The sequence below is a fragment of the Alternaria ventricosa genome, assembly GCF_023758065.1.
Source record: "Alternaria ventricosa strain BMP 2768 chromosome Unknown scaffold_5, whole genome shotgun sequence".
Lineage (NCBI taxonomy): Eukaryota > Fungi > Ascomycota > Dothideomycetes > Pleosporales > Pleosporaceae > Alternaria > Alternaria ventricosa.
This window is the reverse complement of record NW_026055685.1, coordinates 1025496-1038980: the sequence shown is the minus strand read 5'-3', so window position 1 is coordinate 1038980 and position 13485 is coordinate 1025496. Positions and strand designations below refer to the sequence as shown.

Sequence of the window (13485 nt, the reverse complement as noted above, 5' to 3'; positions counted from 1 at the left end):
ATGCCAATTCTGTTGTGCCGCAAGTGATGTTCCGAGGCCGCCCCCCTTGAGCCCCATAACCACACATCATAGTGCTCTGTATGGCCACCCTTTCCGATCAAACCAGAAAGAGCGGTTCTCGCTACCAAAGATATGAGCAGGTGCAATGCAGGCAAATCTGCAACGTCGCTTCTCGAATGCCACTATTGCAACCTCCTGCATTAACTCGAGTGAATGTCATAGCATCGCCACATTACCGATCATCAACCATGTCTATGTAAGTCACCAAGTTTACCTTTGCGGAAGACAGGAGATTTTTTCGGTCTATCTCGAAGACGTAGGGCACCGCGAAGGTGTTCACGATATCTTAAATAGCAAAATTCGATTTACCAAACTCTAGACGCTACAATCATCCGTTTATCTAGAGCAACTCTGTATCGCGCATCAGATAGTAACTAACAATGAACAGAACATTCGAACACCCCCGCTCCTACCCAGCCGCCCTGCTCAAGAAGCGCCACACCCTCCCCTCCCATCTCCACATCTTCGTTGAGCGACCAAGCCGACACGCAATATGCTCATCGCGAGACTTCAACTACGATGCCCTCAATAAGTCCAGCATCGAAGCCCATTTCCAGCGCAACGTCGCATCGAGCTTTATCTCACTGTACGAGAGCAAAGCCACTGCCTCGAGGAAACGCCCTCATACAGACAAAGTGGGACAAAAGCCACGGTCATTCCATGCCGCTGAAATGACCATCGACACGAGTGGGCTGACAGCGGCATGGGTGACTGTAGACAAAGACGTCCGTCTTCCAGTATGGTTTGACAAGGACAGGCAGGAGTCCGATAACGCAGACGACGAAGAGGTATTGTGGTTTTGCCTTCAAGAGCTGAAAGCAGTACTACAAGTCAACGAGAAGCTTGGAGAGAAGGACGAGTGGCTCGCCTGCGGGTTTATTCCCGAAAGTAGAGTTGTCACTCGTCACGCTTCATCGAATGAAGAATACCCAGATGGGGTAGTCAACGACAAGGAAATAGAAGAGGCTTATAGACAAGCTCGCCGCGACCGCCAACGCATCGAAGGGGAGAGGCTTCAAGTCGACGTGCGGGAATCCGAGCACAGACTCAAGAAGACGCTGTCTTCGGGCTTCTTGAAAGCCCCTCAGATCCCCAGCCGGAAAAGCTCTCTTGCCTCGCTGAATGGCAAGGTTGTGAGCCAGTCTAAGAAGACGGCTACCCGGGCTTCAAAGCTTCGCGTGGAGACGCGCGACGTGTCGGTCTCGCTGACGGGTGCGGATCCACGGCGTGCAGCGTCGCTGATGAAATATGCGTTGTTGCTGGCGCATGAAAAGAGGTTTGAAGCAGAAGAGTCGTGGCTTTCGGAGACGACTCGTTTGGCTGGGGGTGTAGATCGGGGTGACAGTACGAGGACAATCGATGATGTGGGTCGTAGAGAGAGGCGAAGCGGGTTTGTAGAGCGTCATGATGAGGCCTACTTGACGCCGCCGCAATCACCAATTACCTCATCTGGACGAAGGGGCATGCATGAGCGAAGGGGTCGTAATGGTGCTGATAACCCAGTCAAACGATACGAAATCACTCGACAAGATGATGAACAATCAGTCCAGGAAAGAGGAAGACGTATGCGTCGCTCTGCCGCTCCATCGCCCTCGCAGTCTTTGCTAGGACATCATCTTGAAGGAGGCAACGCGTCTTCGCTTCGACCGCGTCTTTCACGCCGTGAGCTCCTCTTGGAGCTGCAATCAGACGAAGACTCTGTTCTACGAGAGTACGCAAGAGTCAGTCTGCAGGACCCCTCTGCCCACCACCATGTCCGCCATGGTACGCCTAACGGCGCAAGGTCAACATCGACGGTCCCTGGAACCCAGCCACCACCCAATCACACCGCCTACGGTGCAGCCAACGATGAATTTAGCCCACCAGATGAATCGGTCTACTCCGTCATGTCGTCTCTCTCCTCCCTGTCCGACTTGGCGCATGCTACCATCGAGGAGGCCACGTTTGCTACCGTCCATCCCGGCTCTGATGTTAGGGAGATCGAGATACGGCGTAGGAATCCGGGGTCGTCGTCTGCGGAGGCGAAGTCAAGCGAGGAGGAGGAGAGGGGAAGGAGTAGGAATGGTTGGCGACGGCGACGACTCTCGGAAGGAAGGGTTTCGGGAGTAGCCGCAGAAGCACCAGCGGAAGAGGATGTAGAGCCTTTTCCTACTTTTGATCCGCAAGTACCGGGTCACGTACAGCTTTCACGATCTGGAAGCACTGTTTCTGCGTTTGCTGATGTTCCTTCGGCATCGACACCGATACCTCCACCAGTGGTCTTGAAACCCGAATCTTTCTTTGCCAGGAGTAAAAAACGGTTTGAGAAGGGCAAAGACGTTTCTGAGCGTTTAGCAGAAGTACGGGAAAGTCCGGCTGCTGCGAAACCGAAGACCGTGAAGGACTTTTTGGAGTTGACGGGGTGGAGGTCTGGCGATAAGAAAGATGGAGCGAGGTGAATAGGGATGAGAAATGACTTGATGGAAAGGTAAGTTCGTGACGAGGCGAGCGGTTTTTGGAGTTCGCTAACAGGTACACAGATCAGCGAAAGATGGAAGTGCAGGTCGAGGAACAGAAGAACGTCTCGCCATCGCCAAACCACAACATCCAAGAAATCATCTATGCACACTTGCCCCTGGAATATCATCTTACCAAAACATCGTGGTGGTGAGGCGCCCTTCCCCAGTTTTCCCGCATATTTCCCCTCGGACAACCCAACCGCCACCAACGAAACCACCACTCTACCCGCCTATCCGGCATTCTACGATCCCCAACCCACATCCCCACCCCACAACAATTCGCACCCTTACCCACCCCTGATCCTACACCCGCGCATCGCCTCTGCATCCGTGCTAGCTTGTCCCCATCCCATTCCCAATACAAACCCCTGCCCTACCCGATTTACCCGGAAGCAGTAAAACGCACGGATCCGCACGACCCAATCGAGCAATGACGTGCCGAAAGCAGTGCTGGCGAAAGTTGGCAGCGAGGCATTGGACGCGCACGTTCGGCGCCGGGGGCAATGCAGAGAAAAGTTGGCACTGTGTTCAATGGTGGACTTGTGAGTTACTGGATTAGGCATCTAGAGAAGATGACGACGGGGATGACGGTGGTTGTGACGTTGGAGGTGTCGTGACGCCGAGGGAAATTATAAATGTGGTGGACAATGCGTGCGAGAGATGGTGCAGGTTGATGAGGGCGGAAGGCTTGCGCGGTTGGCTGATTGGGTGTGGTGCAACATTAAAATACCATCATCGATGTATTTGCAACATCGAGAATGCCATATCGCGATGTTGGTTCATTGTTCGTGAAGTTACAAGTGCACTGGTGATGGATTGCTTATTCACATGTTGCTTCGTGTATTACTATGGATGCGTGAGACGTGGTGCTCACAATAGGCCCGACCTTGCCTGCCTGAATTCCCCAAAGGACCGTCTTCGTGTGAAGACACCCCATCGCTGCTGCCTACGCATGTACTGTACTTGCGCCTCTACGCGCGGCTTTGTAGGCAGCTGTTTAAGCTCTAGCCGCGATCTCTGGTGTGCGACAATGACAGATTCTAGCCCCAGTGAGGTGCATCATGGTGGCTCCTGCGTTTTTGGTTGTCTAGATGATCGGACCGTGGCGGGGGCTTTGAGAAATCGATATTGTGACCATGCCCTATAACGGGACTGGTTATTGTTCGGAAGTATACTCCCTCGGAGCTGCTCATCCAGGTTGTGGGCTAGTCAAGCCACCCTGGTATGCACTGGCGAAGTCTAGTTGTCCCAGTTGGCCATTTATCTGATCAATCTCTTTGTTCAGGTCTTCCACATTCTGCGCCAAACTGGATACTTCGTCGAATCTTCGGTGTTTGGTGGCATCAGCGACCATTTCAGAGACTATGAATTTCTGTTCCTCAAGTACGATCAGTCGTTCTTTGAGTTCTTTCTCTTCTGATTCCATTGCGGACACCTCGCTACTGCTTACGATACTACCAGTGGAGCGGTCGTTATACTTGATAGAGGCGAGGGCGCCGACTCCGTTTGGTCGACCTTGCGGGGCTGCATGCTTGAGAATCTTTGGTAACGCTCTGAGCGGTAGCATGTGTAAGCTCAAGAAGCTGTACGCTTGCTGATATACCGCTCTTTGTAACTTCTGTTGTGTCGGCGAGTCGGTGGGAAGGTCTCGTATCCGTTTCGCGGCTACATCGAACTGTGCAAAACCGTCCATTAATCTCTTGCGCACCTTGGTCGCGTCAGTCAATTGCTGGGGCGTGGGTGACTTGTCTGGGTCTTGCAAGGCCTGCAGCAACTTGTGGAATCGTGGGAGGAGTAATCGGATGCCACGTTCGAATTGCGCAAGGTTCTCGTATGCACGCTGGTCCTTTGGCTTGTCGGCTAGCTCGCGCTCAAAGTCGCCTCTAGCGAACAACGTGTGCTGGCAGTCTTTGCACATGCGCACATCCACACTCATCTGCGCAGCATCTTTCTCGGTGGTCTGTGTGCTAGCGACGTTGAGACCTATCTCCGAGGAGCAGCCAGTCTTTGGGTCGCTGCAGACGACGCGACCGCACATACGACAGTGTGATCTTCTAAATGTGTATGTCGAGAACTCCTGCTGACAGAAAGGGCAGTTGGGGACCTTGGCGTCCTCCTCCCATGTGATGATTGATTGCTCCAGAGCCTTGCGTTGATTCTTGACACCCGGCAGCGAAAACCAGCTTCCTGTAGTCTGCGTTTCTTCTATTGGGGGCGGGTTTGCGAGAAGCTGCGTCAACTTGGTCAGGCGCTTCTCGAGCCGGCTGACTTCCATGCGCTCTCTGTCTACCCGTTTCCGTCTGATCTTGGCGAACTCGTCAAAGTGGTCGCGCTCGAAGCCGTGGTGATCGTTGTACCCGTCTCTCGACTTGTAGCATGTCTCGCACACGCGACACCAGACGCCTCGGACAGGATCGTGCTTAGCTTGCCGCGATAGCTTCATCTGGTACATGGTGTGCTCCTCGCAGAACAGCCTTCCACACTGTCTGCAGTTGACTGCCGGCTGACTTCCGCCTAGCGCCATTTGTGATGCTGTGACGGGCCTCGCGCACATGGGGTCTGAGCAGACATCGCGGTAGCCAGGCCTCTGCCAATGTGATCGCGTGACTTCCTCCTCGGGGTCTCGGCGGACGGGGGCGGGTTCGTGGGCAACGTGGGCGGTTGAACTGCTCGCGGAGTGGGAGATTTGGGGTGGCGTCGGGACATCGTTGGATTCGAAGACGTCGAGTCCCTTCAGCTTCTGGTTGAGCACGGCGAGCGGCTGGAACTTCTTGGCCTTGTGCATCTGGGCCTCGAACCAGTTCTTGACCTCATCCTGCTCCTCCACGACCAGGTTCTGGTGGTTGTCGTCGAGATGTCTACTACTGGTCAGGGCTAACATGCTGGGCGGATATGAGGCGGCGCTACCTGTTGAGTTGTAGTAATGTTACCTGCTACGTCAGACGACTGTTCTTGCTGCAGCAGGTGCTATGAACCCACCATTTCCTCATTGCATATCGGGCACACGAGTCTGCTGGAGGCACTCGCCGCGGCATTCTCGCTCGGGCCCACCAGGACCTTGCTGCCGATGTCCTCGCGCGTCTCTGCGGTGCTGGCGGGGCTGTTGGAAGCCTGCGAGTTGAGCGAGACGGAGCTCTCAGAGGGCGAGAGCAGGCTCGCGTTGCGGCGGTGGGCGGCTGCAGGCTGCGGAGGTGCAGCGGCGGGCGACAGGTTCCTCCCGCTGCCGAGTACGCGGCCGCCGCCCAGAGACCTGCGCGAGGTCATATTCGGGAGTGTCTGCTGGAGTCGTGAAGGTACATGGGCCGGCATGGGTAGGCTAGGGCGTGGGTCTTGGGCGCGCCGTTGCAAGGGCCGCTAGGGATGTGCTGCAGACCCCATGCCGGCATCTTGGAAACGCGTCCCCGTCCCGCAGTCGCACCATCCATGGAGACATGGCTAGTGGCAGCGAGGGAACCATTATTGCGTGATTGCGAGATGCATGCGATAAGAAAACTCTACAGCCCAGCCAGCCCGGCCGACGTCCTCAGCACGGCCTTGGCAATGACGCGGAATCGAGACATGGCTATCTCCGCGCTGCATGCTCCATCTCCGCAACACTCTCCGCACCATGAAAGGCCCCTACCCCGAGATCCAAGGCGGCGGCTCTCTGATTCTCGCATGGCAGATCCGCAATAAGCGCGTCCTGGTCGTCGGCGGCGGCGAGGTACGTCCACACCCCCAGGCCCCTGACAAAGTATTGACGGTTGACAAAAGTCTAGGTCGCCGCTGGTCGCATCGTCAACGTGCTCAATGCCGACGCCAAAATCACCGTCGTCTCCCCGCGCGACGGCCTCAACGAAGAAGTCGCCTACCGGATAGAACAGGGCCAGGTCGACTACGTCGATCGCAAGTTTGAGCCCCAAGACCTCGATGGCGTCGACATGGTCCTGACGGCCGTCGACGATCCCGAGGCCTCGTCGCAGATCTACAAGCTATGCAAGGAGAGGCGGATAGCAGCCAACATCGCCGACGTCCCGCCCGAGTGCGACTTCTACTTTGGCAGCGTGCATCGCGATGGGCCGCTCCAGATCATGGTCAGCACAAACGGCAACGGCCCCAAGCTGGCCAATATCGTTAGGAGGCAGATAGCAGCTGGGCTCCCATACAACATCGGCAACGCCGTGCAAAGAGTCGGCATGCTACGGAGGAAGCTTCGAAAGGTCGCGCCCAATATTGAGGAGGGCCCAAAGCGGATGCAATGGTATGTTCCCGACATCGCACCCTGAAGCCGCCCGCTGACTCAGCCAATCCAGGATGTCCAAGGTGTGCGAACAATACTCGCTCGACGACCTCTGCTCCATGACCGAGGAGGACATGGAGATGCTCCTCGGTTTCTACAGACCGGGAACCGTGCCGACGCTCGAAGAAGTACGACTGCAGGAAGCTGATGGAGCGTACGACGGGCCTTTCTTGATCTAATTGCATATGGATTCGGCGTTGGGTAGACAGCATACAGTAGGTATGAGCGGGAGTTGCGGCGACGCTATCAAATTCTTGTATATCAATTGTACACTCTCCTACGCTCTCACCTACCTCCTGGAGGTTTACATTGCCTTGGGATTTCGTAAAATCTGCTTTTTGTACTCAAGCAGGCGGCAGCGCATCTGTTGGGTTTCCAGCTGGCCCAAGGTGCCCAGTGGCTCCTTCCTCGTCCCATCTCCTCCGGTCCTGTCAGCCAATCAGGATGAGCTGGTCCAAGCGTCAACATCCCGGCACTTGCCTGTTGATAGCCTCCCTCACCACATCGTGCAGACTACATCACATCAACACTGCCGTTTCTGCGCTCCATCACCTAGATGTCGGCGTCAGAGAACAATATGGATCTTGCGCAGCGACCACCTTACGACACCGTCGATTTCAAGGCCCTCACCAAGAGCGACAAGGTATTCAAACAACTATGGCAGCGAACGTCTGGAAAATTGGATTTCCAAGACCCTGAGACTGCCCAGGTCCTATCAAAAGCTATCCTGAGAGTCAACTTTGGCCTCCAACTAGACGTGCCAGATGATCGCTTGTGCCCGCCAATTCCCAATCGCTGGAACTACGTAGCCTGGCTGCATGGCCTGATTGACTCGACATCACCAGACTATTCCGGCAAGTACGACCCAAATCGTCAAGTTCAAGGCCTGGACATTGGTACCGGGGCTTCCGCCATATACACTTTGTTGTGTCTGAGATCACGTCCAAGCTGGTCAATGTGCGCTACGGATATCGACAAGAAGAGCTTCGATTCCGCAGCTCGCAACCTCGCGCTCAACAACTTCATGACACGTACCAAGCTACTCCAAACCACCGAGTTGAACCCAGTGATACCACTGGCAGCCCTTGGCGTAGACCGTCTTGACTTCACCATCTGCAACCCACCCTTCTTCACCGACGTGTCCGACATGCAGTCCAGCTTGAAGGGTGAAGGAAAGAGCTGGAAACCCAACGCCGTATGCACTGGCTCAGAAAACGAAATGGTCTGTCTCGGTGGCGATCTAGGCTTCGTCACGAAGATGGTCAATGAGAGTCTTGTTTTGAAGGACAAGGTACAGTGGTATACCAGCATGTTGGGCAAGATGGACAGCGCCAAGGCTATCATTAATCTTCTGAAGAAGCACGGCATCACCAATTGGGCAGTTGGCGCTATAGAGGTTGGATCAAGCACCAAGCGATGGATCGTTGCGTGGAGCTTCGGCGACCTCAGACCAAGAAACAGCCACGCGCGTATAGAGCGAATGGCCAACGAGTACCTCCCGTTCCCAACATCGTATCCCATCGCTCTGCCACCTGCAGTCGAACCTCAGGCTGCCAAAGATGCTATCAACACCCAACTCGAATCGCTTGACCTAACATGGGCCTGGGATCCTCTTACATCTACCGGTATCGGCGAAGCTAGTCAGAACGTATGGAGTCGCTCCTATCGCCGCGCATACGAACGCAAACAGAAGGAAGGACTCGTCGATATGAAGGAGGACTCCGCACGAAAGATCGAGCTAGCCTTTCGTATTCGGGTTGTAGATCTGGCGCGGGAAGTCGTTGTTGAGTGGCTGAGAGGCACAGACCAAGTGTTGTGGGAGAGTTTGTGCGGCTTGATACACCGTCACTTCAAGAAGTCCTGAGCGCCAGGAGAGACTTTTGCTGCATGCACTATCGAATGTTCACAAATGAGTAGGTTCCGAGTTGATGTAGCTTTAAGAATGCTTTTTGAGAATACGACACAGGGTGTAGCGTTGCAGTTAGGGAACCTTCTTGTCAGACTGCTGCTGTGGCATCGCATCAGCATATGTCAGCTTATCCTTGGCGTCACGGTGCTTCCTACCACTCTGGAACCTTTTCGCTCAAGCCATCCAAACGTATTGATATTACGTACTATAACGCCCGGCCATGCGGTGTCATACGCCTCCAACACACATACTACGCCTTTTCGAAACCCGTGCCTCAATATCAGCACATTTTGCCGGCGTAAGGAACGCCCCTCTCAACTCCCCATCGTCCAGCCTTTATCATCTTGAAGATCTTCTTTCTTTCCTCATTTCCAGACTGCTCATTATCCCTTACCCATTGAACCGCCATCCGAAAGCCTCCTGTGCAATCAAAGCTAATCAGCGAAAATGCACGTTCCTGTCGTAACACTATTTCTCACTGCCCTCATACTCATTACGACAACTTCCGCGGCCGTCATAGTGGAGTGTGGAGCTGTCGCCCCTATGAGCACTTGTTTGCAATCATGCCCTGGAAAGTGCGTCCAGCAGAGCAGTTATGTGTGGTGCAAATGTCCCTGGGCCCAGGGCGGAGGTGGAGGTGGAAGTGCGTAAGTGGTATGTTGATCTTCAATTCAAATAAACGGACCACGTCATCTGATGCGTATGCAGGTTAAATTAAGGCAATTGGAGTGTAATGAGGAGGAAGACAGCGGTGGAGGTTGGGCTTGCCAAAGACGGGGGATGGTAGGTTTCCTAATCGAGCCTGGAAGATGTTAGAACCAGAAGGAGTGTGTTTCCCGCTGGCACGACAAAGGAATTCGTCGCTGCATGCGTGTAAAGATGACAACCTAATGCATACATGTGTCATGAAAACACATCCCTCGCATCACTTTCCCTTTCACCTCCTTACATGTTAACATCCTCCCTCATCAACCTCATAGCTCACCTTCTTAAACCCGAGCACACTAACAGATAAATACTGCATCAGTCCCCTCAGCCTCCGTTGCCTTGCAATCCAACCTTTTTATTCTCACATCGACACTACCAACTACCAACTATGCATCTACACCACCTCTTCATCATCATGCTCCCAACGATCGCCATCGCTATCGCTCTACCTCAAAGCGGTGGAATATACCAAGGTGGTGCATGCGGCGAGGTTGCCATCACCGGTTACTGCCATGCAAACTGTGTGCACGGCCGCTGCGTTGCTTCCGGTACGACTCTGAACTCGGGGTTGTCGATCTGTGTCTGTCGCTAGAAAAGACATTTAGAGGGCAGTGGTTGATACGATTGGGGAAGAGTAGTAAGCCTTCCGATCTTTCGGGCGCATCGGTCGTTAATGCTGTAAACATCAGATGATATGCCGGCGATGCGAATAAAAAGGCGAGATGATCTCAGCGGATATTAGAGGCAGTGTACAGCGAGAAAAATGTTCAGCTCTCGGAGACCACGGCTAATAGGAATATTCTGATGGCGTGATGTATGGGCGGCAGTGGGCAAAACAACTAGAAACAGTAGTATGGTCAGATAGTCAGAAACAATGACGTGAGACGTGAATCAAAGCTCCGACCCTAGCAATCCCTTACATTGCACTCCATAAAGAACACTCTTTTCCATTATTCACCTCTTAAGCCATCTGCAGAAGGAGAACTACCACTCTCAACCATCAACATTAACCACCAAAATCAAGATGCATTTCCAACCCATTCTCCTCGCCCTTTTTACTCCTGCTTTTGGCCTCGCAGCCGCCTCTTCTACCACCGCAGACGTAAAATGCGGTTCCTTAATCTCAGCATCTGCATGCCGGGCTAGCTGTCCTGCGACATGCGTGCAGAAGGGCGAGATGGCGAATACAGTCATGACATGTAAATGCTAGGAGATTGACAACAGAGAAAGAATGGTAGGAATAGAAAGAGGTGAGTTTGGAACAAAAGGAGCTGATGTGAATGTTGCTGACAGGAAAGAAAGTGGAAGCTAGTTTGATGACTGGAGAGAGTGATGAGAGTGAGGAAGTAGTTGAGCGGGACTAGTACTATACTTGGACGAGATGATGTGAGATCAAACCATGTTAGCAAGTTACCGCATCTATCGTCTTACATGCAAGTAAGCTGTGGGACAATCTGGGTATATGCTGTATGTGCTATGGTATCACCACTCGTCAGCTGAGAAAACTCCTTGTTTCAGTTGCGCATGAACGCAGAACACTCGTCGCGTGAATTTTCTAGCTTTAGATGTTTATAATATCTGGTAACTCCTGCTTTTTACTGTACACAACCTCAGTCTATCGTACCCAAAAGCTCTTACTCTGATCATACTCCTGTGGTTCCACCAACATGTATCTTATAGCTATCCTCCTACCGGCTATCGCCCTCTTCATGGGAGTGAAGGCCATCGCTCTCCCATGCGACTCAGGCAATCGAGCTATCTGCAATCAAAGCGTCGCTCTTGCAACTTGCGTAGCTCAATGCCCTGGGCGGTGTGTTGTTGGCAGTTCACCGACGATGGCGACATGCAAATGTACGCCCATCTGCTGAGGTGTTTGTGGAAGTAACACGGGAGGAATGAAAGGTAAGTTGGGTTGCTGAAGAAGGAAGAGAATCTGAAGAGATGCTGACTGCTCATAGGGATAAGAAGCCGAGACGAATGATGTAAGGTTGAGAGCTAGAAAGCTGGTCCAGATGATGACGGGTATCGTCGACACAAGTAGATGCGATTAATGCTTTGTGTGCAGATGGATTGGCTCTAGGTGAGCCGTAGAATGTCTTGATTAGACCATGGTATTCCTCAAATTCCTTTGTAGAGGTACCTACGATATCGTAACGGTCAGAAGCTTAAGAGCCCCCCTCATCAGCGACGCTGAGGCACACGTGAAACCCCACATACCACCATTCCACTCCCTCAGCACATTCCCATCTCCCCTAGACGATCGGTCCATCCCAGAACATACTCTTATCCATCTCCTCCGCCATACCCTTCGCCATGGGCGGGCAATCATAATCCGGCTTCCTACCCGCACACAGACCTTCCATCATCCCATCATCCCTACCACCACGTCCCACACCACCACCTCTACCACCCCTAGGCGCGCCACGACCGCCCCTATCTCCACCTCTACCCGCATAGCCACCTCCAAAGCCTCTCCTACCACCGCCGTTCATACCGCCGCCACCCTGCGCACCTGCAGCCGCCCTGTTCTCGCGATGCAACTGTCCGCCATGCAAATCGCCCTTGAGCTCTTCGCGCTCGTTGACTTCTTCGGTGGTGTATTGGAATGTGTTCCAGGCGTGGACTTGGCTTTCGAGACCGCGGGGTGCTCGGCCGGCGCGTGCGAGGACGGGGCCTTGGGCGTGGAGGGCGAAGTCGCGGTCGCCGACTGCGGCGGTGTCTTGGTCGAAGCGCGTGATGCCTAGGTCGAAGAGCTCGACGGAGTTGTGGTAGAAGGTGGGTTTTTCAGCGGTGCCGTTGCCATTGGCGTTGCTGTTGCTGTTGCCGTGGTTATTACCATTGCTGACAGCGGCGGCGTTGTTGGAGTTGGACATCTTGGGTTGGAGAATCAGGACGTTTTTCTCGGGCTGCTGAGTTTCGGGTGTGGGTGTCGTCGTGGAGTTTGGTGTACTTGTGACGGCCGAAATGATTTCTGGGCTTTGAATATGGTGTCAGTGTGTTACCCGCGGTGAAGCGCAGGTGAGGGAAGACTCACTCAAACCACGAGAGCAGGTATCTCAACGTATTCATTGTGGAACTGGGGCGAAAGATGCATATCGTTTTGTTGCCCGGCAGAGGGCCAGGTAAGCGAGCCAATGGTGAATAATCACTATCTGGTGATGGTGAGGAAGTCGCGTCCAGAGTCGGAGACAGTGACGTTCACCCTCACCACTTGGCTAAGTGCAACACATCCACATGCTACTACAACGACTGTAATATCAAAACAGCGCCTTTGGAATGAGTGCGGTAAATGGTCATAAATGTATTAATTACGATGAGATCCTTGTAGAGCAAGCTTGACTGCACACGACTGCCGGACTGCGCAACGCAGGAAGTAGGCGCTTTGCGCCCAATGCGCATCAAAGGAAAGGTTGTCGATGCAGTGTACTGCGAATGATAGGGCATGAGATCAAGATTGATACGCAGCTTTGATCATTGCAGCCTTCCGCTTTTCGGAAACAAAGACCGTCGGAAATGGAAGGCTAGCAGCGCCGAAGTTCATGTGTACAATTACAGAATACATATAGTGAGCGAGCTACCTTGAACGCGATGAAAACAAGCCTTAGGCGAAACACATCTCGACTAAACCGTCGCCCGGCGCGACCAAATGACCCCTAATAGATTACCCGACCCCCGGGCCAAGACAACGGCGGAAATGTACGAACGGAGGTCTCACGAGAGCCGAAGTACGAGCTGCGTTAGGGGCTCGTACTAACGAAGCGGAGGATAATTACTAACTCTTTTTTTGTTAATTCTACTGCTTTATGCAGTGTGTTGAAGAAGAGAGCTACGCGGGATGGTGTCAAGACAGCCATTCGAGCTGGAAGATTCAATGACGTGGTGGTGCTTGATCTGGCGTGGTAGGCGCTTGTAGACCATGAGTCGGAGTTCTTTGGGGAAACTGAGGAACTGGAAGGGTGCTGGTGTAGCCATGCTCACAAAGTTGACAGCAATAGCGGTTCGGACTTGATTCGGTTGATGGACGTCGATGG

General features: G+C 53.4%; 5 protein-coding genes across 5 annotated transcripts; 3 read left to right on the top strand and 2 right to left on the bottom strand.

The window, feature by feature from the left end:
• Positions 1–248: 248 nt before the first annotated feature.
• On the top strand, positions 249–2498 carry J4E93_003720 (uncharacterized protein; the record flags this gene model as incomplete). Its single annotated transcript, XM_049341652.1, has 2 exons — positions 249–256; positions 449–2498. The coding sequence occupies 2 exons, from the start codon at positions 249–251 to the stop codon at positions 2496–2498; spliced, it is 2058 nt and encodes a 685-aa protein (XP_049201157.1).
• Positions 2499–3747: 1249 nt separating this feature from the next.
• J4E93_003719 (uncharacterized protein) lies at positions 3748–5822 on the bottom strand (the record flags this gene model as incomplete). The annotated part of the gene is made up of 3 exons (XM_049341651.1): positions 3748–5416; positions 5466–5488; positions 5538–5822. 3 exons carry the CDS (start codon positions 5820–5822, stop codon positions 3748–3750), a joined length of 1977 nt encoding a protein of 658 aa, XP_049201156.1.
• A 343-nt stretch (positions 5823–6165) lies between these two features.
• On the top strand, positions 6166–7016 carry J4E93_003718 (uncharacterized protein; the record flags this gene model as incomplete). Its single annotated transcript, XM_049341650.1, has 3 exons — positions 6166–6261; positions 6317–6798; positions 6851–7016. The coding sequence occupies 3 exons, from the start codon at positions 6166–6168 to the stop codon at positions 7014–7016; spliced, it is 744 nt and encodes a 247-aa protein (XP_049201155.1).
• Positions 7017–7393: 377 nt separating this feature from the next.
• Positions 7394–8701, top strand: J4E93_003717 (uncharacterized protein; the record flags this gene model as incomplete). Its single annotated transcript, XM_049341649.1, has 1 exon — positions 7394–8701. One exon carries the CDS (start codon positions 7394–7396, stop codon positions 8699–8701), a length of 1308 nt encoding a protein of 435 aa, XP_049201154.1.
• A 3005-nt stretch (positions 8702–11706) lies between these two features.
• On the bottom strand, positions 11707–12523 carry J4E93_003716 (uncharacterized protein; the record flags this gene model as incomplete). Its single annotated transcript, XM_049341648.1, has 2 exons — positions 11707–12430; positions 12489–12523. The coding sequence occupies 2 exons, from the start codon at positions 12521–12523 to the stop codon at positions 11707–11709; spliced, it is 759 nt and encodes a 252-aa protein (XP_049201153.1).
• Between the last annotated feature and the right edge of the window lie 962 nt (positions 12524–13485).